The sequence below is a fragment of the Nerophis lumbriciformis genome, linkage group LG39 (genome assembly GCF_033978685.3).
Source record: "Nerophis lumbriciformis linkage group LG39, RoL_Nlum_v2.1, whole genome shotgun sequence".
Lineage (NCBI taxonomy): Eukaryota > Metazoa > Chordata > Actinopteri > Syngnathiformes > Syngnathidae > Nerophis > Nerophis lumbriciformis.
In genome coordinates this window covers 8515001-8542948 of record NC_084586.2, presented here as the reverse complement: position 1 = coordinate 8542948, position 27948 = coordinate 8515001, and the positions used below count along the sequence as shown (strand labels likewise).

Here is a 27948-nt window from a genome sequence, read left to right as displayed (position 1 = left end):
ACAATAATTGATTTACAGTATATGTCAATCAGATGACAATAATTGATTTACAGTTTATACCAGTTAGATGACAATAATTGATTTACAGTATATGTTAGTCAGATGACAATCATTGTTATACAGTATGTCAGTTAGACAACAATAATTGATTTACAGTATATGTCAGTTAGATGACAATAATTGATTTACAGTATATGTTAGTCAGATGACAATCATTGTTATACAGTATGTCAGTTAGACAATAATAATTGATTTACAGTATATGTGAGTTAGATGACAATAATTGATTTACAGTATATGTCAGTTAGATGACAATAATTGATTTACAGTATATGTCAGTTAGATGACAATAATTGATTTAGAGCAGGTGTCTCAAACTCAATTTACCTGGGGGCCACTTGATGCAGAAACTGGGTAATGCTGGGCCACAAGAAAAGATTTCTTAAAAAAAATCTAACATGCACTTTTTAATAAATTCACCTTCTTTTAATGGCTTTCCCTCCCTAGCAACCATCTCACTCACCATGTAGCTAGCTTTGACTGCTGCATCGCTCTTTTCGGTTGCTTTCTTTAAGAAATCTTGTTGCCTCAGTAGACTGGTTATAAAATGTGCAACCCGGTTCACTCTTTCATCTCCCTGGTATTTTGCATACTCCTCAGCATGTCTAGTTGTATAATGACGTTCTAAATTATACACGCAAAAGAAAGGGCATCTCTATCCTCCTTCAAAACCGCAATAAAAGTACACCTCCAGGCAACTTCAACCCTAAACTAACACCCTCCCCGGATTGTTAATAATCAAATGTAAATAATCAAATGTAGATACTTTTTCTTATAATTTCTGATCTCTCTCTCTCTCTCTATGTCCACTACGTGCTGTACATATCCTACCAAGTCAGACCTACACTGTTTCAATATCCATTTATCTGTTCTCAATTGTTGATGACTGAAGTGTTGATATCAACCAAACCTAACCTACCCCCCCTTCCACATCACACACCCCGGATTGTAAATGGGGGTGGGGTCAGAGTATCAGCGCTGGGGTCCAGTGCACCACAGTTTTGTATTGTCGCTCGGTCCTTCCGCGGAGTGCTTTGGAAGCTACCGGACCGCTCGGGGGGTAGCGGGGGTGTTTTTGTAGCCCTGCAAAGGGCTGCAAAGGATTCTGGGTATTTGTTCTGTTGTGTTTATGTTGTGTTACGGTGCGGATGTTCTCCCGAAATGTGTTTGTCATTCTTGTCTGGTGTGGGTTCACAGTGTGGCACATATTTGTAAGAGTGTTAAAGTTGGTTATATGAACACCCTCAGTCAGACCTGTATGGCTGTTGCTCAAGTATGTCTTGCAGTCACTTGTGTGTGCCTGCAAATGCTGCATACAACATGTGACTGAGCCAGCACGCTGTTAGTTTGGTGAAAAAGACTGCGTGATGACAGGTTCTAGAGGACACTAAAGGCAGTGCCATCACGGAATGCCCCCAATATTGTCAAGAGCCACATACAACACTGTGAATGGTGGATTCCTTCAGCTCCGCACACAACGCTGTAAAGCGCCGTTCATTTAAAACTCGCGGGCCGCAAAAACATTAAACTTTCATATTAAGGTGGGGGCCGCAAAATAACGTCTCGCGGGCCGCAATAGGCCCGCGGGCCGCATGTTTAAGACCAATGATTTACAGTATATGTCAGTTAGATGACAATAATTGATTCGCAGTAGGGCTGGGCGACATTGCCTTTTTTTAATATCTTGATATTTTTAGGCCATATCGCGATACACGATATATATCTCGATATTTTGCCTTAGCCTTGAATGAACACTTGATGCATATAATCACAGCAGTATGATGATTCTATGTGTCTACATTAAAACATTATTCTTCATACTGCATTAATACATGCTCATTTTAAACTTTCAGGGAGAGAAGGAAATCACAACTAAGTCAATTGACCAAAACTGTATTTATTAAACGGTTATTAAGCAGTGGCACAAACATTCATGTCATTTCCAAAACAGAAAGTGCAAGATTGTCAGAGACATTTTAAACTTTTTTGTGCATGACGTCACTAAGATGACTTATCAAAACAACACTAAATTAAAGTGCACTTTTTGTACAGAACGCCACTACAATAGTTTAAAAACATGATGTCACACAAGATATTTCAATAAGTGTCGAATAAAAATGAGCTGCATAATTGGAAATCAAATAGTCTACGTCCTTCGCTATGTGGTAGGTTCCTGCGGACATTATCTCCTTTTGTCGTGGACTCTTTTTTTTCATTTGGTGTTGATCTGGAAATGTTTGCCTCGACATTTTGATGGTGTGGGCGTGTGGCACCGAACAAAGATGTTGACATGCGGAGTAAGCACTCTTGATTCTCTAGCGGGTGACTTTTCAAATGATGCTACATATTAGCAGTAATGCTACTTTTTGTAGAAACGCTTTTGCCCCGCACTTGACAAATTACGGTTGTCTGTTCGACATCTTCCCACTTGAAGCCAAACCACCGCCAGACGATGGACCTCCTGCTGTTTTTCTTGGTAATTATTTGTTCCTTCATTTGTTACCAGATTCACACCTTCTTTCTCTCGTATTACCGCTAGCATCACAGCTAACTTTAGCCATGCTGCTACGTCTCTGCGCCGCGAGGGCGTATACGTATGTGACATATGACGTGACAGTATGTGACGTGTGTAAGAAGGTGCGCTTGCTGTCTGAGAAGGAGACACAAGAAAGAGTGGGCAGAGCCTGTCGAGTAATGACAGCAGCTAAAAGCAACTGCGTGAGAACGTATACTGCGATATCACGATATAGTCATTTTCTATATCGCACAGAGACACAATCGATATATCGCCAGCCCTAATTCACAGTATATGTCAGTTAAATGACAATAATTGATTTACAGTATACTGTATGTCAGTCAAATGACAATAATTTATTTACAATATGTCAGTCAGATGACAATAATTGATTTACAGTATATGTCAGTTAGATGACAATAATTGATTCACAGTATATGTCAGTTAGATGACATTAATTGATTTACAGTATATGTCACAGGGCAATAATTGATTTACAGTATATGTCAGTTAAATGACAATAATTGATTTACATTATGTCAGTCAGATGACAATAATTGATTTAAAGTATATGTTAGTTAGATGACAATAATTAATTTATAGTATATGTCAGTTAGATGACAATCATGAATTTACAGTATATGTCAGTTAAATTACAATAATTGATTTACAGTATGTCAGTCAAATGACAATAATTGATTTACAGTATGTCAGTCAGATGACAATAATTGATTTACAGTATATATCAGATGACAATAATTGATTTACAGTATACGTCAGTCAGATGACAATAATTGATTTACAGTTGATGTCAGTTTGATGACAATAATTGATCATCTTTATATGTCAGTCAGATGACAATAAGTGATTTACAATTTACAGTATATGTCAGTCAGATGACAATAATTGATTTACAGTATATGTCAGATGACAATAATTGATTTAACACAACACAAACACCCCATTTACAACAACACCTTCACCTATGGAACAACAAACACCCCATGTACATCATCATAATCACCTATGGAACAACAAACACCCCATGTAAATCATCATCATCACCTATGGAACAACAAACACCCCATGTCCATCATCATCATCATCATCATCATCATCATCATCATCATCATCATCACCTATGGAACAACAAACACCCCATGTACATCATCATCATCATCATCACCCATGGAACAACAAACATCCTGCATGGCGTTTGGAGGAACTTTGAAATACTAACGTTACCAAAACAAATACTTTGACACAAAATAAACACAACTTTAAGACTTGTGGTTAACATGTTTTAGCTGCTAATCCAACTTCCTGGTTTATGTTGACCCGGGTGTCCCGTGGACAAATAAAGGTGGACACACTGGTTGTGTAAACATCAGAGCAGGCGGGACGGCATGAAACAAGAAATAATTACGCAGCAGGGTCTCAGTACAAGAAAGCAGACAGAATGTACTCGAAGGTATGTCCATCAAATGGCCCTCAGTTAAAGGCCTACTGAAATTCGATTTTCTTATTTAAACGGGGATAGCAGGTCCATTCTATGTGTCAAACTTGATCATTTCACGATATTGCCATATTTTTGCTGAAAGGATTTAGTAGAGAACATCGACGACAAATTTTGCAACTTTTGGTCGCTGATAAAAAAGCCTTGCCTGTACCGTAAGTAGCAGACGATATGCGCGTGACGTCACAGGTTGTGGAGCTCCTCACATCTGCACATTGTTTACAATCATGGCCACCAGCAGCGAGAGCGATTCGGACCGAGAAAGCGACGATTTCCCCATTAATTTGAGCGAGGATGAAAGATTTGTGGATGAGGAAAGTGAGAGTGAAGGACTAGAGGGCAGTGGGAGCGATTCAGATAGGGAAGATGCTGTGAGAGGCGGGTGGGACCTGATATTCAGCTGGGAATGAGTAAAACAGTAAATAAACACAAGACATATATATATACTCTATTAGCCACAACACAACCAGGCTTATATTTAATATGCCACAAATTAATCCCGCATAACAAACACCTCCCCCCTCCCGTCCATATAACCCGCCAATACAACTCAAACACCTGCACAACACACTCAATCCCACAGCCCAAAGTACCGTTCACCTCCCCAACGTTCATACAGCACATATATTTCCCCAAAGTCCCCAAAGTTATGTACGTGACATGCACATAGCAGCACGCACGTACGGGCAAGCGATCAAATGTTTGGAAGCCGCAGCTGCATGCATACTCACGGTACCGCGTCTGCGTATCCAACTCAAAGTCCTCCTGGTAAGAGTCTCTGTTGTCCCAGTTCTCCACAGGCCAATGGTAAAGCTTGACTGTCATCTTTCGGGAATGTAAACAATGAAACACCGGCTGTGTTATCTGGCACAACAGTCAGGGGGTGCATTCTACGGCGGGGGTGCGTTATCCGGCACAACACCTGCCGCAATACACCGCTTCCCACCTACAGCTTTCTTCTTTGCTGTCTCCATTGTTCATTGAACAAATTGCAAAAGATTCACCAACACAGATGTCCAGAATACTGTGGAATTTTGCGATGAAAACAGACGACTTAATAGCTGGCCACCATGCTGTCCCAAAATGTCCTCTACAATCCGTGACGTCACGCGCAGGCATCATCATACTGAGACGTTTTCAGCAGGATATTTCGCGCAAAATTTAAAATTGCACTTTAGTAAGCTAACCCGGCCGTATTGGCATGTGTTGCAATGTTAAGATTTCATCATTGATGTATAAACTATCAGACTGCGTGGTCGGTAGTAGTGGGTTTCAGTAGGCCTTTAGAAACAAAGTCATACAACAAATAATCACATTTAACAACATACATCACAGAGAATAATGACAACAATGTGGAATACAAATGAAGAATGACATGTAAAAAGAGGAACATTTAACATCACTTTTGACTTGAGTGATTATTCTTATTGGCAAAGACGGCAGAGAGAAGTACTTTCTGGAATTCCATAGTGTTTCTCACCTTCTTTATCAAAGGGCTAACACAACTTGTACAGCTACTGAATCACCAACGTGTGGATCTTTGTTGAAATGACGTGCAAAGAATGGGACTTGTTTGTTGGGTGCAGACGGAACATGAAAACCAGGATAACATTTGGGAAGGGAACAATGCGAAAAGTGTGGTGAAGAAACGTTTAAATCTAACTTGAGTTTCCAACATTCATCTTCACCTTCACAGGATGCTGAGAGACCTGCGTGACTCAATCTGCTTCTTGGAGTCATCCTGGCTCCAAACTGCAGGACATGATGACGTGACCAGAGACAACCCACAATCATACTTGCCAACCCTCCCGGATTTTCCGGGAGACTCCCAAAATTCAGCGCCTCTCCCGAAAACCTCCCGGGACAAATTTTCTCCTGAAAATCTCCCGAAATTCAGGCGGAGCTGGAGGCCACGCCCCCTCCAGCTCCATGCGGACCTGAGTGAGCCTGTTTTCACGTCCGCTTTCCCACAATATAAACAGCGTGCCTGCCCAATCACGTTATAACTGTAGAATGATCGAGGGCGAGTTCTTGGTTTCTTATGTGGGTTTATTGTTAGGCAGTTTCATTAACGTCCTCCCAGCGCGGTAACAACACACAACAACAGCAGTCACATTTTCGTCTACCGTAAAGCAGTTTGTCTGTCGTAAACAGCAATGTTGTGACACTCTTAAACAGGACAATACTGCCATCTACTGTACATGCATATGTGACAATAACATCTACGGCTTCAAGAGAGTGCAGTGCACAACTGCGCACACAACAAGGAGACGAAGCAGAAGAACGAGGAAAATACAGCCGTGGCGACGCCGACGACGAGTAAGATGAAGAAATACACTTGTAAGTTCCAAGCCGCAGCTGCGATTGGGCCTAGATAGCCTCCGGGAAGAAGTAGTGGACTACCAAGTGCTTGGCAATGAAGATCTTCCTCAGGAAGCAAAGATTGACCGGTTTTGGGCCATGCTAGGGAGAGATGGAAGATTCCAGACTGTAGTGCATTTGATGAAAGCACTTGTGTGCATGCCACACAGCTATGCATCTTCAGAGAGGGTGTTTAGCATGGTTAGAAAAATAGTGACAAAGAATAGAAGGATGGGGCTGCAACTAACGATTAATTTGATAATCAATTAATCTGTCGATTATTACTCCGATTAATCGATTAATAATCGGATAAAAGAGATACATACAAGTACATTTCTATACTTTCCAGTATTTTATTGAAAAAAAACAGCATACTGGCGCCATGTTCTTTCAACTTGCCAAATAAAACAAGGAAAATGTTACAAAAATGCACACTTTTGACACCCCTGCTATAGATAATAAAAAATTAAATCTGATAAATGTATCGATAAAAAGCAGAGCCTGACGACGCATGCGCATTTATCACAACTCTCTCGCTCTCTCTGTCTCACCCCCTCCCTCACGAATGCTGCTGCACGCACAATTTGTTGTGTTTTTAACCTTCTTAACCCTGAACGTACATTGAAAATACACGCAACCCTAACTCAAAATGCCGGACATTTGAGAAACATTGCCCGACAGCCCCGCAAAAGATGACATGTCTGGTGAAAAGAGGACGTATGGTCAGGACCTAGCCCGGTTGCTGCTAGCATGCTAGCAACGATCGGTTTCACCGTACGTGAAACCGAACGCTGCTAGTCCTCTTTTGCTAACATGCTAGCAACTAATGGCCTACGTATAGACTGACCATACGTCCTCTTTTCACTGGACATGTCATCTTTTGCGGGGCTGTCGGGGCAGAGTATTGTTTACACAACGTGCAGTACGCTACTTAATATGTCCGTGTGGAAACTCGTTCGGTACACTTCCGCACCGAAACGAAACCCCCGTACCGAAACAATTCGATACAAATACACGTACCGTTACACCCCTGATATTTTGATTATCGTTTCTCAGCAGTTTGTAAATGTTGCAGTTTATAAATAAAAGTTTAAAAAAATAAAATAAACGTAGCCTCTGCGAATCGATGACTAAATTGATCGCCAACTATTTTTATAATCGATTTTAATCGATTTAATCGATTAGTTGTTGCAGCCCTAGTATATATATATATATATATATATGAGAAATACTTGACTTGGTAAATTCTAGCTGTAAATATACTCCTCCCCTCTTAGCCACGCCCCCAAATGAGCCTCTCAACGATGAGCAACGTTTGGAGACGTCAATGTTCAGAGAGCCAACAAGCATAGAGAGGCCGACAAAGTTTGTAAGAGAAGATGTTCGGTGGAACAAAGCACTGAAAGGAGCCTCAGAGAGTGGAGAATAAAATCAAGACTGTCCTAAACGACCAGCTGACTGGAGAACAAGCAGAGAAGCGAGCAGAGAAGAATGATACCTGGACTTCTTTGTATGACCACAGCAACACGCACTTCTTAAAATAAAGTCATGGGTGACCTCCTTAGCCAGGACATGAAGGTGGAGTCCAGAAGAAGAGTGATGGGACACAAGGTGAGCTAAAGTTTGCTACAGGTGTCAAAAACGTCAGCGTGAAAAGTGCGTTAAGAGCGTGCCACCTACTGATGAATGGCTTGGAGGAACTTCCTCTGGTGCTTCCGGACTCTGGCGTGGTCCATCTTCCTCACTAGTTTGGTGTTCTTGTAGATGAGCCACGTCTCCCTGAGAACATTCGCTGCTGTGTTTTTCACCTAAAGCAAGACGGCAACTCTGTCACACCTGAGGTGACAGATGACGAGTCAGCACGAAGGACTCACTCGTTTGGTGAGCTGGGTGTCCATCATGAAGTTGTGAACGTGCTTCTCCGCCTTGGTCAACTCCAGCTTTTTGGCCACCACGGCCACCACCAAGGCAGTGCAGCCTGCACCCTGGTAGATGGAACACAGGTGATGAGCACAACGTACCCCACTGGTCATCGGGTCACTCAGAGAAGGTATATGTGGAAGGAAAAGGGATCCCATTTATGCACTTTTACTGCTGGCCCAGTTGTCTATTGTACATGTGACAAAGACACACAAACATAAATACACAACAGTACTACCCCGATTTTGTAGTTTTACTACTAACCAGTTGTCAGTGGTAGACGTGACAAAGACACACAAATATAAATACACAACAGTACTACCCTGCTTTTGTAGTTTTACTACTAACCAGTTGCTTGCACACACACACACACACACACACAAACACACAAACACACTTGATGTGTTGGTGCTGTTGATCTCACCATGATGCCAGTCAGGAGACACACTCCTTTGCCACAGTAGGTGTTTGGGACCATATCTCCATATCCAATGGTGAGGAAGGTGATGGAGATCAACCACATGGCTCCTAGGAAGTTACTGTTGGTGTCCTGGTTGTCATGGTACCTGCAGTAGACAGTCATCAATTAAATGTCCTGGTTGTCATGGTACCTGCAGTAAATAGTCATCAATTAAATGTCCTGGTTGTCATGGTACCTGCAGTAGATAGTCATCAATTAAATGTCCTGGTTGTCATGGTACCTGCAGTAGATAGTCATCAATTAAATGTTGTGGTTGTCATGGTACCTGCAGTAGATAGTCATCAATTAAATGGTGTGGTTGTCATGGTACCTGCAGTAGACAGTCATCAATTAAATGTCCTGGTTGTCATGGTACCTGCAGTAGATAGTCATCAATTCAATGTTGTGGTTGTCATGGTACCTGCAGTAGACCGTCATCAATTAAACGTCCTGGTTGTCATGGTACCTGCAGTAGACAGTCATCAATTAAATGTCCTGGTTGTCATGGTGCCTGCAGTAGATAGTCATCAATTAAATGTTGTGGTTGTCATGGTACCTGCAGTAGACAGTCATCAATTAAATGTCCTGGTTGTCATGGTACCTCCAGTAGATAGTCATCAATTCAATGTCCTGGTTGTCATGGTACCTGCAGTAGACAGTCATCAATTAAACGTCCTGGTTGTCATGGCACCTGCAGTAGATCGTCATCAATTAAATGTTGTGGTTGTCATGGTACCTGCAGTAGACAGTCATCAATTAAATGTCTTGGTTGTCATGGTACCTGCAGTAGATAGTCATCAATTAAATGTCCTGGTTGTCATGGTACCTGCAGTGTGGTATCGTATATATCCCTCGGATACAGTTTATGATAGATTCCTCCAACTGGACACATATACTCTATGATTATATGGTATTGTCTATATCCCTCTGATACAGTTTATTATAGATTCCTCCAACGGTAACATATATGATTATATGGTATCGTATATATCCCTCTGATACAGTTTATTATAGATTCCTCCAACTGGACACATATATGATTATATGGTATCATATATATCCCTCTGATACAGTGTATGATAGATTCAGTGCAGGCTTATCGGCTTATATATATATACTATATATCATTCTATAATATATGTATCAGTCTATAATATCATATAGGTCTATAATATAATATATATCAGTCTTTGATGTGTATATATATATATATATATATATATATATATATATATATATACATACAGTATATATATATATATATATATACAGTATATATATATATATATATATATATATATACAACTGATATACATGATATTATAGACCTAAATGGTATCAAAGACTGATACATATACTATAGAATGATATATGTGATATCAAAGACAGATATATGTGATATTATGGAATGATATATATGGTATCAAAGCCTGAGATATATATCAAAGGCTGATATATATGATATTATAGATCTATATGATAATTTAGTATGATACATATATTATATAATGATATATATGATATTATAGAAGTATACATATATATATATATATATATATATATATATATATATATATATATATATATATATATATATATATACAGTAGGGGTGTGGGAAAAAATTGATACGAATTCAAATCGCCATTCACAAGTTGTACGATTCAGTATCGATTCTCATTTTTCAAAAATCGATTTTCTTTATTTTAATTTTTTTAATTTAATTTTATTTAAAAAAAATGTTTTTTAATTAATCAATCCAATAAAAAAATATACAGCAATACCATAAAAATGCAATCCAATTCCAAAACCAAACCCGACCCAGCAACACTCAGAACAGCAATAAACAAAACAATTGAGAGGAGACACAAACACGACACAGAACAATCCAAAAGTAGTGAAACAAAAATGAATATGATCAACAACAGTATCAATATTAGTAACAATTTCAACGTAGCAGTGATTAAAAATCCCTCATTGACATTATCATTAGACATTTATAAAAAAAAAAATAAAATAAAAAATAACAATGAACAATAGTGCCACAGTGGCTTACACTTGCATCGCATCTCATAAGCTTGACAACACACTGTGTCCAATATTTTCACAAAGATAAAATAAGTCATATTTTTGGTTCATTTAATAGTTAAAACAACTTTACATTATTGCAATCAGTTGATAAATCATTGTCCTTTACAATTATAAAAGCTTTTTACAAAAATCTACTACTCTGCTTGCATGTCAGCAGACTGGAGTAGATCCTGCTGAAATACTATGTATTGTCACGTGGAGGGTGCAGCTTGCTGCGGTTCGTTCTCTCAATACAAAAATGGACGGCTCCGGACGACAGGGTGAAGGTAGGCTTTGTTTTATTAAACATAAATCATCCAAACTACCAACAGTACAGGCAACACAACAAAAAGAAAGGCAGGCGTGCCTAAAACACGAGAGGCTAATCACTTAAACAGATGCTATGGCATGGAACTACAAAAACGTACTTGGTACAGGCGTGATACAAACAATGAAGCCACACCGAGTGACCGGAAAAGGCAAAACTAAATAGAGTCTCTGATGAGCAACAGGTGCGCGAAAAGGCAGGTGAAAATCATAAGTAACCATGATGACTAAACTCAGGAAGTGCATAACCAGGAACTAAAAGGAGTCTAAAACAAACCAATAACACAAAACATGATCCAACCACGGATCATGACAGATCATCCCCCCTTAAGGACAGATTCTAGATGTCCTAAAAACAAAACACAAGCAGGGTCCAAAAGTCACGGGAGGGCGGAGGGAGGACTTGGCGGTGGGTCGCCAGACCAAGTGTCCCCGGATCCACCGAGGACAAGTCAAGTGGCGGCGGCAAGTGGAACGCCGCTGCAGCAGGCGAGGCGGGCGACCCGGGAATGGCCAAATCCGTGGCCGACGGGGAGGTGGGCACACTTGGCGAGGCAGACGACCAGGGAGCGGCCACATCCGTGGTTGACGGGGAGGTGGGTGCGTCGGCGTCGTCGTGGCAGGCTTGGAAGCAGACGGCGTGTCAGGCGTGGGTTCGGCAGGCGGCGAAGCTTGGCGTGGTGCAGGTACAGGCGGCGAAGCTTGGCGTGGTGCAGGTACAGGAACAGGTGTCAGCCGAGGTGCTGGAACAGGTACTGGTGTCAGCCGAGGTGCTGGAACAGGTACTGATGTCAGCCGAGGTGCTGGAACAGGTACTGATGTCAGCCGAGGTGCTGGAACAGGTACTGGTGTCAGCCAAGTTGCTGGAACAGGTACTGGTGTCAGCCGAGGTGCTGGAACAGGTACTGGTGTCAGCCGAGATGCTGGAAGAGGTACTGGTGTCAGCCGAGGTGCTGAAACCGGTACTGGTGTCAGCCAAGGTGCAGGAACAGATACTGGTGTCAGCTGAGGTGCAGGAACAGGTACTGGTGTCAGCCGAGGAGCAGGAACTGGAACTGGTGCCGGTGACGTTTGCAGGCCCACCGGAGATGATGGTGGCGTCTGCAAGCCCACCGGAGATGATGGTGGCGTCTGCAAGCCCACCGGAGATGATGGTGGCGTCTGTAAGCCCACTGGAGATGATGGTGGCGTCTGCAAGCCCACCCGAGATGATGGCGGCGTCTGCAAGCCCACCCGAGATGATGGTGGCGTCTGCAAGCCCACCGGAGATGATGGTGGCGTCTGCAAGCCCATTGGAGATGATGGTGGCGTCTGCAGGCTCACCCGGGCTGAGGTTAGCCATGAGCATGGCGGAAGCGGCCTAGCTGGGGGTTGCGGCTTGGCATGCCAATGGACTGGTAGTGGTGGACGGGCCGGAGGTTGGGGCTTGGCAGGCCGAAAGACTGGTGGCGGCGGCCGGGATGGAGGTTGCTGCCTGGCTGGGCGCAGCTGAGCCACCCCACCAGCACAGCTCCCCCCCCAAGGGGCGGATACCAGACGCACTCCTTGCGGTCTGGAACAGTCTTTAAGGGCAGGTGGCGGGATGTCAGGAGGGGGGTAGAATCATCCCCTTTAAATTGTCCAAAATGTCTTTCTCCCCCCCCCACCTGAGATTGTGTGGGAGGACGGAGGGAAAAAGTCTTTGACGTGGGCGGGGCTAGAGTCCTTAGGGGCGGAGTCAGAGTCACTGGGGGCGGAAGTAACTGAGGTTGACAAAATGTAAATTGTGAAAAAATGTCCTGATAATATCTTATTTTAGGAATTAAGTCTTTTGGAGGCAGATGACAGAAAGAGTTAACTGAATTTAAAAAAAAATCTTTGTCTCTGACATCATCACCAGTGGACGGGGTGACGTCATCCGCGCGAGTCTCCAGCTGACTGACAGCCCAATCGGTGAACTGCTTGGTAAAATGAGTGATGGCATTACCAAACAATGGCGGCGAGGAAGACTGGGTTGCCCGTGGAGTCTTGCTGTCCGGAGGAGGAGTTTGGGGGAATGACGCATCCTGATGGCGAAACGAAGCCTTTCTGGCTGGCTTCCGCTTTCGCCAGCGCGTCTCCATCTCCTCGTGGCCAGGTGCGAGAGAACAGGATGGTGGCTTCATTATGTCACGTGGAGGGTGCAGCTTGCTGCGGTTCGTTCTCTCAATGCAAAAATGGACGGCTCCGGACGACAGCGTGAAGGTAGGCTTTGGTTTATTAAACATAAATCATCCAAACTACCAACAGTACAGGCAAGACAACAAAAACAAAGGCAGGCGTGCCTAAAACACGAGAGGCAATCACTTAAACAGATGCTATGACATGGAACTACAAAAACTTACTTGGTACAGGCGTGATACAAACAATGAAGCCACACCGAGTGACCGGAAAAGGCTAAACTAAATAGAGTTTCTGATGACCAACAGGTGCGCGAAAAGGCAGGTGAAAATCATAAGTAACCATGGTGACTAAACTCAGGAAGTGCATAACCAGGAACTAAAAGGAGTCCAAAACAAACCGATAACACAAAACATGATCCGACTACGGATCATGACATGTATTGAATTAATTAGAAATGTCCTGATCCAGGTTTTTGCACTTCCGATCCGATACCGGTATTGTTTTTGCACTTCCGATCCGATACCGATACTGGCCGATACTGGCCTATCCGAGCATGTATTAAAGTTTAAAGTTGTTTAGCCTACTTAGTTGTCAGATTCATGTTGAAAAGGGTTTTAGTACTCTTGATAACAACTAGCCAGCTGAATTAGGTGAGTTTGAATAATACACAATGGTTGGTAACAAGAAACTGACTTGTTTATTCAAGGATAAACACAAAATAGACAAAATTATACATGACAAACAGAAATGGCATCATTGAACAGTAAAAAAGTGAACAGTATAAAGTGCAAATAATGCTGTAAACATTATTTAAAAAAGCAAAACACACAAACAACCTGAGTGGGATAAAATGTCTACAACTTAGCATCAATACTTGCTCTTGAACAAGTGTAAACTTGAAAAAAAAACAAAAAAAACTACACACTCCCTTCAATTGTTTGCCCCCCCTGACTGCAGTCCGAGCATAATGGGGAGATTCTTTCTAACAAAAACGAGCACTTCAAGATGCTCAGGTGTCAGCCTGCTCCTGTGTTCATCAATGATGAGTGAGGCTGTGCTAAAAAGCCTCTCACTCTCAACACTGGTGCAAGGAGCACTGAGGAACTTGGATGCTGTTGCTGCCAGGGCGGGTAGTCGAGACTGATTGTCTCTCCAGTAGTGAAAAGGATTGCTCTTACGCCCAGCTGGAGGCTCACTGAGGTAGCTCTCCAACTGAAACAGTGCCCCTGGGGTGATCTGCTGCTCAGATGGACTTGCTGCGCAGCTCTCCTCCAGTATCTCGTCAAAGAAGCTGCCGAGGCTGCTGGTTGAGCTTCCAGCCTCCATTCCTGGTGTTTGCCTTGCTGTCTCAGCCTCAGCCACACCTTCTCCAGAGGGCATGGTCTTCAGTTCTTGTTCCATTTTCATCACCTCTACCTTTAGTGCCTCCTTTGCCTGATCCAGGTTGGTAGCATTAGTGAAGAACCTTAACATTTGGATAAAATGTAATAAAGATATATCAATTATTTTATATTGTTTCAGCCAGTCTCCACATATTAATGTTCAATGACAACAAGTAACACACAAAATAGATCACAAATGATCGACAGTGACATTCATTTCCTCACCCATCATATAACTGAAGGAAAATAAGAATAATAACAATAATAATAAATAATAATATTATAATAATAACAATAATAATACATTCCCATCACCTTATATCTATGAAACATTAGGCTACTGAAATACTGACAAAGAAATAAATGCCAGCTGTAGAGTAAAATATTTTCAATATAGTACTGAAGCTTATAACATGCTCAAATAATTATAAAGCACTTACTTGCCTTTGTAGCGTGGATCTAGCATTGTTGCCACGGCATAGAGTGGTTCAGTTTCCACATGGTCAAAACGTGTGTGCACCGCATCGAGTAAGGTGGCCTTCATGGTTTGAATCCCTCGGTGTTCTTCGCTCTCACTGTCTAGAAAGCGTGTCAGGACACGGACAGATGGGATAACATCGGCTGCTGTGGCGGAGGCTGCACTAATCTCGGCTGTCAGCTCTTGGAAGAGTTTAAGAATTGTTGCAGTTTTCTCTAGCAGCGACCATTGGTTGCCTGTTAATGTGGCTGGCAGATTGCTGTCGCTATCCGATGCATAGGCCTGCAGTGCCCGCTTACAATGCACTAGGCTGTCGATCATCATCTTCGTACTGCTCCATCTGGTCTTGACGTCCTGTTGCAAACGCTTCGGTTCAACATTCAACTCTCCTCAATATCCTCCAGTTTTGAGTAGGCCATGGGTGAGTGCTTGAAGTGCGTCACTATTTTTCTCCCGTTGGCGATGGCATCGCTTCCAGCTCGCTGTGCCAATAGACCGTGTTGGACAACGAGCTGTAAGGTGTGCGCAAAACATCCCAGGCTGGGCACGCCAAGCTGATCCATTGCCTTTTTCATATTGGCCGCGTTATCTCTTAAAATTACATGGACATTCTTTTTGTCAAATTCCAAGCGCGTAGCATATGTTCAATTGCGTCTTTGATGGCATTCGCTGTGTGTGAGCCTCTAAACTCACGCGCATGTAAAACAGCTCTCTTTGGGTTGAAGTCCGGTCCAAACCAGTGTGCAGTTAAACTTAATAATGATAAAGGACTGTGATCACAGCTCCATATATCGGTTGTGAAACTAAGAGCATTTGCACTCTCTACTTGTTTGGCAATGTAATCTCTAACATCTTTGTGAATCTGGGGGATTGTTTTCTCAAGGATGTAATGACGGCTGGGCATGTTGTACCGTGGTTCAAGGTGTTGGATGGTGCGTCGAAAGCCCACCTTACTCACGAGAGATAACGGCTCATCATCCAGAATTATTTCCTCGGCAATGACTCTAGTTATCCCCTGGGCTTTAGCACTGTTCAGCGGCGTACGTCACGCTTCGCCAACATTTCTGTCAGAGTTAGTTGGGTAGGACCTTTCTTTTTCTTTTCGTCAGTTTTCTTTATAAATTCTTCATATTCTTTACGGTGGTATTTCGCTAAATGCTTGATCAGATTTGTTGTATTAAAATGTCTTACAACTTTAACCACCACGCTTGACTTTATTGTGGCATGTTTTGCACTCCACCTCTTCATCTTTTTCGTTTTGTACGGTAAAATAATCCCATACAGCCGACATTTTTACCGGTAACTTCCGCTCGCCGGCATCCGCTTCCGATTAGGACGGTAAGGACACAGACCTGTGGATGTGTTGAAGGTGTGCTGGAAAATGCGAAATGGAATTTAGGGAGCAGCAGAAAAGTGGAATGTATTATTTAAATCAGTGCGTTGAAAAACACTAGAATGAATAGAGAATTGTTTTGAATCGGAAAAATATAGTTTTTGAATCGAGAATCGCGTTGAATCGAAAAATCGATTTATAATCGAATCGTGACCCCAAGAATCGATATTGAATCGTGGGACACCCAAAGATTCGCAGCCCTAATATACAGTATATATATATATATATATATATATATATATATATATATATATATATATATATATATATTTCTATAATATCATTATATAATATATGTATCATACTAAATTATCATATATATATTTAGGTCTATAATATGTATATCAGTGTATATATATATATATATATATATATATATATATATATATATATATATATATATATATATATACAGTCACACATACTTGTTCGTCTCAGAAAAGGTATATGTGGTAGGCATGGTATTTCTAGGATTAAAGGCCCGTTTCTCCTCCAAACATTTAGCTGGGTATTGTGGCCAAACAGCTACATTTTTGTTTCATCTGACCACAGAACTTTCCTCCAGAAGGTTTTATCTTTGTCCATGTGATGTCAGATGAAACCAAAATTGAGCTGTTTGGTCACAATACCCAGCAATATGTTTCGAGGAGTAAATGTCAGGCCTTCAATCCCAGGAACACCATCCCTACCGTCAAGCATGGTGGTGGTAGTATTATGCTCTGGGCTGGTTATGCTGCCAATGGAACTGGTGCTTTACAGAGAGTAAATGGGACAATGAAAAAGGAGGATTACCTCCAAATTCTTCAGGACAACCTAAAATCATCAGACCGGAGGTTGGGTCTTGAGCGCAGTTGGGTGTTCCAACAGGACAATGACCCCAAACACACATCAAAAGTGGTAAAGGAATGGCTAAATCAGGCTAGAATTAAGGTTTTAGAATGGCCTTCCCAAAGTCTTGACGTGTGGGCAATGCTGAATGTTTCTTCAGCATTGTCCATGTCAGAAAAACAACAAATTTAGCTGAACTGCACCAATTTTGTCAAGAGGAGTGGTCAAAAACTCAACCAGAAGCTTGCGGATGGCTACCAAAAGCGCCTTATTGAAGTGAAACTTGCCAAGGGACATGTAATCAAATATTAACATTACTTTATGTACACTTTTGACCAAGCAGATTTGGTCACATATTCAGTAGACCCATAATAAATTCATAAAAGAACATTAATGTTTTTTGTGACCAACAAGTATGTGCTCCAATCACTCTATCACACAAAAATAGGAGTTGTAGAAATTATTGGACACTCAAGACAGCCATGAAATTATGTTCTTTACGGGTATCATATATATCATTCTATAATATCATATATATCATTCTAAAATATCATATATATCATTCTATAGTATATGTATCAGTCTTTGATATAACATATATCATTCTATAATACCATATATATAATTCCATAACATCATATATATCATTCTATAATATATGTATCAATCTAGAATATCATATATGTCTATAATATAATATATATCAGTCTTTGATATTATATGTATCATTCTATAATATGTGTATAGGTCTATGATATCCATCCATCCATCAATCCTTGTCCCTTCAGGGTTGCGGGGGATGCTGTAGCCTATCTCAGCTGCATTCGGGCGGTAGGCGGGGTACACCCTGGACAAGTCGCCACCTCATCACAGGGCCAACACAGATAGACAGACAACTTTCACACTCACATTCACACACGGGGGAGCATTTAGTGTTGCCAATCAACTTATCCCCAGGTGCATGTCTTTGGAGGTGGGAGGAAGCCGGAGTACCCGGAAGGAACCCTCGCAGTCACGAGGAGAACGTGCAAACTCCACACAGAAAGACCCCGAGGACCTTTGTATTGTGAGGCACACACATATACTGTATATCAGTCTTTGATATTATATATATCATTATATAATATCATATATACTGTATAAGTCTTTGATATCATATATATCATTCTGTAATACTATATATATAATTTTAAAATATATGTATCAGTCTTTGATATCATTTATAATATCATATATATCATTCTATAATATCATAAATATTAGTATTTGATATCATATATATCATTCTATAGTATATGTATCAATCTTTGATTTCATTTAGGTCTATAATATCATACATGTCAGTCTTTGAGTCTATATCAGTCTTTGATATCATATATATCATTCTATAATATCATATATACTGTATCAGTCCTTGATATCATATCTACTATCATTCTATAATATCAAATATATTAGTCTTTGATATCATATTTATCAATCTATAATATCATATATATCAGTCTTTGATATCATATTTGTCATCCTATAATACCATATATATCATTCTATAATATCATATATATAATTCTGTGATATCATATCAGTCATTCATATCATTTATTTCATTCTATATCATACAACATACCATTCTATAATATCATATATAATTCTATAATATCATATATATCAGTCGTTCATATCATATATATAATATCATATATATCATTCTATAATATCATATATGTCAGTCTTTGATATCATATATATCATTCTATAATATCATGTATATAATTCTATAATATCATATATATCAGTCGTTCATATCATATATATAATTCTATAATATCATATATGTCAGTCTTTGATATCATATATATATATATATATATATATATATATATATATCTCAGTCTTTGACATCATATATATTATTCTATAATATCATATATACTGTATCAGTCTTTGATATCATATATCATTATATAATATATGTATCAGTCTATAATATCATATAGGTCTATAATATCATATGTCAGTCTTTGATATCATATATATAATCAGTCTTTGATATCATACATATCATTCTATAATATCATATACATCATTCTATAATATATGTATCAGTCTATAATATCATATAGGTCTATAATGTCTTATAAACAGTCTTTGATATCATATCATACATATTCTATAATATATGTATCAGTCTATAATATCATATAGGTCTATAATGTCATATACTGTATATCAGTCTTTGATATCATATATATTCTATAATATCATCTATACTGTGTCAGTCTTTGATATCATATATCATTCTATAATACCACATATATCAATCTATAGTATATGTATCAGTATATAATATCATATATATCATTCTATAATATCATATACATCATTCTATCATATATGTATCAGTCTATAATATCTATGTCTATAATATCATATATATCAGCCCTTGATATCATATATATAATTCTATAATACCATATATATATATATCATGTGTATCAATCTATAATATATGTATCAGTCTTTGATATCATATAGGTCTATAATATCATATATATAAGGCTTTGATATCATATAGACATCAGTCTAATACAGATGTAGTGCAGACACAGGTGTGCCTGTCAGCCCTCTGAAAGTGTGTAGCAGCTTTGCAGAGGGTGTAAGCTAGTTTTGAAAGGTTGATTGTCGATACTTGAAATAGTGAGTTTGACCCTGGAACTGAACATTCCTGTAGGAAGCAGTAGCGTGCTCGACTTTGTTGTTGTTGTTGTTGTGACTGAACACAGCAACTTTAATATACTTGAAATAATGAGTTTGACTCTGGAAGTGAAGAAGCAGCTAAAGGAATGTTCTGGAGATTATCTAGTCTTGTGCCTTATCTATGTTTGAACGTGAAGAAACGCAAGATGGATGGAGGCACCTCTCACAAGCTCTCACGGTCCATGCGGCGATGATCCACAGCGAGATGGTGAAGACCAGCAGCACGGTCCCAGGACAGATGGTCATGAGGGTCTTCATGACGAAGCGTGTGTTGAAGTTGATCTTGTTGAGCGCCCCGATGCTGCGAGACGAGGCGTCCGTGAAGAGCTTGCTGTGCAGCAGCATGACACGGGCAATCAGGTAGAGGCGCAGGAACATGGGGATGGACAGGATAATGTCCACGTCGGCGTCCGTCTTGGACGGCACGTAGGAGTAGGCCAGGCGGGCTGTCCAGGTGAAGGTGTAGTTCCCCGGGATGGGGTGGATGGCACACACCAGGATCTCCAGGCAGATGAAGAACATGCGCTCATATGTCATGGCGATCCTCCAGTCGTCTGCACCGTTGTCCACCATGAACAACTGTGGACCAGCAGAGACCAGGTTTTGGTGAGACCACATTCAGCATTATAGTCACACAGTAAACTACTGGAACTCATGAATAACTGTGGACCAGCAGAGACCAGGTTTTGGTGAGACCGCATGGTCAGCATAATTGTCACACAGTAAACTACAGGAACTCATGAATAACTGTGGACCAGCATAGACCAGGTTTTGGTGAGACCGCATGGTCAGCATTATTGTCACACAGTAGGAACTCATGAATAACTGTGGACCAGCAGAGACCAGGTTTTGGTGAGACCGCATGGTCAGCATTATTGTCACACAGTAAACTACAGGAACTCATGAATAACTGTGGACCAGCAGAGACCAGGTTTTGGTAAGACCACATGGTCAGCATTATAGTCACACAGTAAACTACAGGAACTCATGAATAACTGTGGACCAGCAGAGACCAGGTTTTGGTGAGACCGCATGGTCAGCATTATTGTCACACAGTAGGAACTCATGAATAACTGTGGACCAGCAGAGACCAGGTTTTGGTGAGACCGCATGGTCAGCATAATTGTCACACAGTAAACTAAGGGCACATGACCTGAGTGATCTCACAGGAGAATAAAGTCACATGACCTGACTGATCTCACAGGAGAATAAGGGCACAAGACCTGTGTGATCTCACAGGAGAAAAAGGGCACATGACCTGAGTGATCTCACAGGAGAATAAGGGCACATGTCCTGAGTGATCTCACAGGAAAATATTGTGTCATATTACTTAGTACATTAATATGCAGATAGTGTCATATTACTTAGTAAATTAATTTGCAGGTTGTGTCATATTACTTAGTATATTCATATGCAGATAGTGTCATATTACTTAGTACATTAATATGTACATTGTGTTATATTACTTAGTACATTAATATGCAGATTGTGTCATATGACTTCGTACATTGTCATGACAGAAGATTTGACAACTTGCCAGCAACTTTCCATTGAGTCTAATTTGAGATTTCTTATTAGGAGGTGAAAACTAGGTCTAAATGGGATCAGCGACCTAGATTGTAAATCTAGCAGCGAGACATAAAATTCAAATGCTGAATAGACTTTTGCCGCCTTCTTACGCAGAATTGGAAGCTGCTTTTCATCTTTTTTCCAGCCAAAGACAAAAGGTCAATGAAAAATATGGCGTCAATGTTTTCATTTGCTGGCAGACACGTGCAGGTGACACAGGAAGGACAAGGAAGTACAGAACACCTCATGAAGTTTCATGGAGTTTATTCTTTTAAACATTTATACTTCTGTTAAGTTTAATCTTTTGAACATTTATACTTCTGTAAACTTTATTCTTTTAAACATTTATACTGCTGTAAATGTTATTCTTATAAAGAAAAAATATGTTAAGTTTAGTGTTTTGAACATTTATACTTCTGTAAAGTTTATTCTCTTAAACATTTTTCCTTTTGTAAATGTTATTATTTTAAACATTTATACTTCTGTTAGGTTTTTTTTTTTGAATATTTATACTTCTATAAAGTTTATTGTTTTAAACATTTATACTTCTGTTAAGTTTATTATTTTAAACATTTAAACTTCTGTAAAGTTTATTATTTTAAACATTTATACTTCTGTAAAGTTTATTCTTTTAAACATGTATATTTTTGTTAAGTTTAATCTTTAGAACATTTATACTTCTGTAAACTTTATTCTTTTAAACATTTATACTTCTGTAAACTTTATTCTTTTAAACATTTATACTTCTGTAAAGTTAATTATTTTAAACATTTATACTTCTGTAAAGTGTATTCTTTTAAACATTTACACTTATGTAAAGTTTATTCTTTTAAACATTTATGCTTCTGTTAAGTTTAATCTTTTGAACATTTATACTTCTGTAAACTTTATTCTTTTAAACATTTATACTGCTGTAAATGTTATTCTTATAAAAAAAATGTTAAGATTAATCTTTTGAACATTTATACTTCTGTAAAGTTTATTCTTTTAAACATGTTTACTTTTGTAAATGTTATTATTTTAAACATGTATACTTCTGTTAAGTTTATTCTTATAAAAAATAATGTTAAGTTCATTATTTTAAAAATGTATACTTCTGTAAAGTTTATTCTTTTAAACATTTATACTTCTGTTAAGTTTATTCTTTTAAACATTTATACTTCTGTTAATTTTAATCCTGTAAACATTTATATGTCTGCAAAGTTTAGTCCTGTAAACATTGATACTTCTGTAAAGTTTAGTCTTGTAAAGATTGATACGTCTGTAAAGTTTAGTCCTGTAAACATTTATACGTCTGTAAAGTGTTGTCCTGTAAACATTGACACTTCTGTAAAGTTTAGTCCTGTAAACAGTGATATGGCTGTAAAGTTTAGTCCTGTAAACATTGATATGTATGTGAAATTTAATCTTGTAAACATTGATACGTATGTAAAGTTTAGTCATGTAAACATTGATACATCTGTAAAGTTGAGTCCTGTAAACTTTGATACGTCTGTAAAGTTTAGTGCTGTAAACATTGATACGTCTGTGAAGTTGAGTCTTGTAAGAATGTATAGGTCTGTAAAGTTTAGTCCTGTAAACATTGATATGTCTGTAAAGTTTAATTCTGTAAACATTTGTACTTCTGTAAAGTTGAGTCCTGTAAACATTTATACTTTTGTAAAGTTTAGTCCTGCAAACATTTACATATCTGTAAAGTCTAGTCCTGTAAACATGTATAGGTCTGTAAAGTTTAGTCCTGTAAACATTTATAATCTTGTAAAGTTTAGTCCTGTAAACATTTATACTTCTGTAAAGTTTAGTCCTGTAAACATTTATACTTCTGTAAAGTTTAGTCCTGTAAACATGTATACGTCTGTAAAGTTTAATCCTGTAAACATTTATAGGTCTGTAAAGTTTAGTCCTGTAAACATATATATGGCTGTAAAGTTTAGTCTTGTGAACATTTATATGTCTGGAAAGTTTAGCCATGTGAACATTTATAAGTCTGTAAAGTTTAGTCCTGTAAAAATGTATACTTCTGTAAAGTTTAGTCCTGTAAAAATGTATACTTCTATAACGTTTAGTCCTGTAAACATTGATATGTCTGTAACCGGTTCCGGTTTGCCGTGACTGCTCGCTGACTGCTTGCTGTTGTTGTTGCGAAAAAGCTAAGTATCGTTCTATCTGTGTGCTTCTAATTGTTTTACAGCTTTCTTTACTACTTCCCAAACATACTTAGTAGTCTTTAGGTCGTAAGCACATACACACATACAAACCATTTAATCATATTTTATTTTTAGGCCAGTTGATGAACGCTGCCAGGATAAAGCAAGACAGTAGCATTCTCTTGCATATTGAAGGCAGAGACTGTGCGGCCATGGAGGTGCGGTACCACAAGTCCTGTTACAGACAGTACACCAGGTTCATGACAGGCTGATGTAACAGTTACTGGAACCGCAGATGAAGAAGTGTGAGTTATTAAATTGCATTATCAATTATATACATATTATAAATTACAATTCATATTATAGATGCATGACAGATACAGTGTCAATAATTATGAAATTAATATAGAATAAATAAAAGTTTCACTTTTTGAATGGACTTTTCAATGATATTACATTTGTTTTAGATGCACTTGTAAAGGCTGTTTGTATGTAGCTACAATCTCGACTGCATACCCTTTGGCACATATTAAATGTGTGTGTGTGTGTGTGTGTGTGTGTGTGTGTATGTGTGTGTGTGTGTGTGTGTGTGTGTGTGTGTGTTTCTTTTCAGAACTGAACCAACCTTTAATGCCAGCTACAACATATTCTGCGAGAGGATCATCCGCCAAAGCATAATTGTTAATCAGGAGGTGCTGAGAATGAACAAGTTACGACGAATGTTTTTAAATATGGTGCAAAAACATGAAGATTGTGATGCTTCGAACTACAGGTAACAACAGAAGCTTCTTTTGGCAGCGATGTAAAACACTTGTATGCTGGAAAATGTCAAAAGAATAATAAATAATTTAAAACAAGGCTTTGATAGTATATTTAAACTACTAATACTTTTCAGTATGAATATATCTTTATTTACACCCGTGTGCTCCTCTTTCCCTGTGTTCTTATGTTGCAGGCAGGATAAATTAAAGAGAAGGCTGACTCTGGACTTTCTCCAACTGGTGTTTCACTGCCCCGGCAAGCGCAAAATCTGCAAACTGGTTTTTGTTGAGACATTGTCTGCAGATAAGCTGATAGACAGGCTACCTCATCTATCAGGTACAGACACAACTGAGTCAACTGAAGTAAGCCAAGGTGAAAGTGACACTGGACACATGGTAAGAACAACAGCTGGTCCGCAAACTACTGAGAACACGAGGACACTTTATAGTGCAGCGCTGATATTGAAGCAGCTACTATGTGACTCTCCCGGTATGACGTGCCTCTGGCCACCCACATCAGATGATTTGAACGTGTCTGATGCAAAATCTGTTGTGCCACTTGAACTGTACAATGTTATTGCTTGGATTGTAGGTGCAACAGAGGAACCAACATTAGCCTGTTATGTTGATATTCCAGAAGATGTGAACCTAAAAGTGATATCTGTTTGTCAAGACATTATGTATCTTGCATCTAAAGGTCGGAGGCAGACACCCAAATCATTATGTCTTGGTCTAAGTATTCAGCATTTAACAGGTTCCTCACAAGTTGTGCCACTGCTGAGTGGACTAGGACATTGTGCTTCATGGGACACAGTTGTCAGTCTAGACACTAGCCTTTCCCAACTACAACTACTAGAGGGCAGAGAAAAAAATCCTGGTTGGATTCTCGAAGAATACTCCTACAATGCTGGTGTGGGACAATATTGACTTTGGAGAGGAGACACTGTCAAGTCGTGGCACTACTCACCATACAAATGGCATTATGCTGCAAAGTTCTGTCGCTGAACCTGCATCAAGAACAAACAAGACAACCACTACAGAAGGGCGTGTCCTCGTTCAAAGCAGCCCCGAGCTCTCCTGTAGAACACTACCAACAGTCTAAAAGACAAGGGCCACAGAACTTGTTTCATCATCATAGTATTCCACTGCAGCTGGATTGAACACTGTGTCTGCAGCCCAAACTGAACTGGCATATGTTTTTGTAAAATACATAGATGCTGAACGATGCACAGTCCCAAGCTGGACAGGTTTCCATACATTGCTTTGAGGTGATGTTACTCTGCAAAAGTCAGCACTGCATTATCTTCCAGTCATTGAGGCTTCACCGACAGAGATGTCAACGATAAACACAATTTTGAAGCTAAGTGTCCAAATTGCTGATCGGCTTGAACTGGACCATATCGTGTTCGTGTTTGACCAAGCTATATATGCCAAAGCTCAAAAAATCCGTTGGAAAGACGAAGACTTGACAAAGCGTCTACTGATAGGACTAGGCGAGTTTCACACATGCAGGTTCTACCTCGGTATTCTAGGAAAAAGGTTTGGAGATGCAAGACTGCAAGACATACTCATTGAGTCTGAAGTGGTTGCCCCAGGATCCATTAATGGGGTGATCAGTGGTCATCAGTATAACCGCAGCATAAAGGCGCACAAGCTTATGTACGAGTGTCTGCAACGCGCCAAAGTAAACACCTTCCTGGACTCTTTGCTACCAGCAGAGAGATATGAGTGTTTGGATGTTATTGAGGAGATAAAATGTTAATTCCCAGAAGGAACAATCGAAGTTTTGGGTGCTAATGACAAATTAGAAAAAATCTGTTGTAAGTATGCAGAATATGTGGAAAGGAGAAGTGCAGTGAACCAAACATTTGCATTCTGGAGTTCATACATCGATATGGTTCAAACACTCCTTCTGTTTGTGAGAGCAACAAGAGAATCTGACTGCCAACTCCACCTGTCAACAGTTTGATTGATGATGCCGGTGTTTTTTGCCTATGATCGTGTAAATTATGCCACTTCGTCCAGCTCTTCCCGGGGATCCCGAGGCTTTCATAGGCCAGCCGGGAGACATAGTCTTCCCAACGTGTCCTGGGTCTTCCCTGTGGCCTCCTACCGGTCGGACGTGCCCTAAACACCTCCCTAGGGAGGCGTTCAGGTGGCACCCTGACCAGTTGCCCGAATCACCTCATCTGGCTCCTCTCGATGTGGAGGAGCAGCGGCTTTACAATGAGCTCCTCCCGGATGGCAGAGCTTCTCACCCTATCTCTAAAGAAGAGCCCCGCCACCCGGCGGAGGAAACTAATTTCGGCCGCTTGTACCTGTGATCTTGTCCTTTCGGTCATAATTCAAAGCTCATGACCATAGGTGAGGATGGGAACGTAGATCGACCGGTAAATTCAGAGCTTTGCCTTCCGGCTCAGCTCCTTCTTCACCACAACGGATCGATACAGCGTCCGCATTACTGAAGACGCCGCACCGATCCGCCTGTCGATCTCACGATCCACTCTTCCCTCGCTCGTGAACAAGACTCCGAGGTACTTGAACTCCTCCACTTGGGGCAGGGTCGCCTCCGCAACCCGGAGATGGCACTCCACCCTTTTCCGGGCGAGAACCATGGACTCGGACTTGGAGGTGCTGATTCTCATCCCAGTCGCTTCACACTCAGCTGCGAACCGATCCAGTGAGAGCTGAAGATCCTGGCCAGATGAAACCATCAGGACCACATCATCTGCAAAAAGCAGAGACCTAATCCTGCAGCCACCAAACCGGATCCCCTCAACGCCTTGACTGCGCCTAGAAATGCTGTCCTCCTAATTTTAAGTACACAGTAGACAGTCTGGGGGCCTTGTTCACATGCATGGGAGGTTTGGGGTTCGGGAGTACGGCGCACCCCTCATTGCCTCCTCGGCCGGCGCGGGTTGCGGGGACTGCTGTCTGGTGGCCTGCCAGGCTTTTATTCATTTAATTTTCTTATTTTTATATATATATATATATATATATATTTTTATTTTTTAAAAAAAAAATTTGTGTACTTATTTATTTATTTATTTATTTGTTATTTACTTATTCTATTTTATTTTATTTTTTAAACATTTTAAAAAATCTTATTATTTATTTGTGGGTGGCGTCGCGCGGGTCTCGCTTCCTGTTGGGTGGCATCCGTGCCCGTGTGGCCCGACCTTGCGCTGTGGGGTCTTGATGCGATGGCGGCGCGGCCCCCATGTCTGGTCTGGATGCTGTGTCTCGGTTGTTTGGGCGGTGGTG

At 40.1% G+C, this 27948-nt stretch overlaps 2 protein-coding genes across 7 annotated transcripts in view; both read right to left on the bottom strand.

Annotated features, from left to right (window-relative positions):
* The window catches only part of kcnn2 (potassium calcium-activated channel subfamily N member 2), a 150197-nt gene that overhangs the window by 32717 nt on the left and 89532 nt on the right, over positions 1–27948 (bottom strand). For 3 of the 6 annotated variants that reach the window (XM_061932111.2, XM_061932109.1, XM_072912719.1), the window contains exons 3-6: positions 20368–20786; positions 8797–8938; positions 8327–8437; positions 8133–8260 (exon numbers count right to left, since the gene is read on the bottom strand). In XM_061932111.2, coding sequence (XP_061788095.1) covers positions 8133–8260; positions 8327–8437; positions 8797–8938; positions 20368–20786 — 800 coding nt within the window. Of the gene's footprint in view, positions 1–6016; positions 6555–7950; positions 8013–8132; positions 8261–8326; positions 8438–8796; positions 8939–20367; positions 20787–27948 lie in introns of those variants that run through there. The other 3 variants (XM_061932110.2, XM_072912718.1, XM_061932108.2) reach the window with 2 other exon arrangements.
* LOC133577944 (zinc finger BED domain-containing protein 4-like) lies at positions 14052–15388 on the bottom strand. The gene is made up of 2 exons (XM_061932112.2): positions 15192–15388; positions 14052–14834 (listed from the first exon to the last, which is right to left on the bottom strand). The coding sequence occupies exons 1-2, from the start codon at positions 15293–15295 to the stop codon at positions 14300–14302; spliced, it is 639 nt and encodes a 212-aa protein (XP_061788096.1). The 5' UTR covers positions 15296–15388; the 3' UTR covers positions 14052–14299.

Coding starts and splice junctions, on each gene's coding strand:
- LOC133577944 (XM_061932112.2), bottom strand. CDS start 15,295: ATGAAGGCCACCTTACTCGATGCGGTGCACACACGTTTTGACCATGTG. Junction 14,835..15,191: donor GATCCACGCTACAAAGGCAA/GTAAGTGCTTTA, acceptor CCAAATGTTAAG/GTTCTTCACTAATGCTACCA.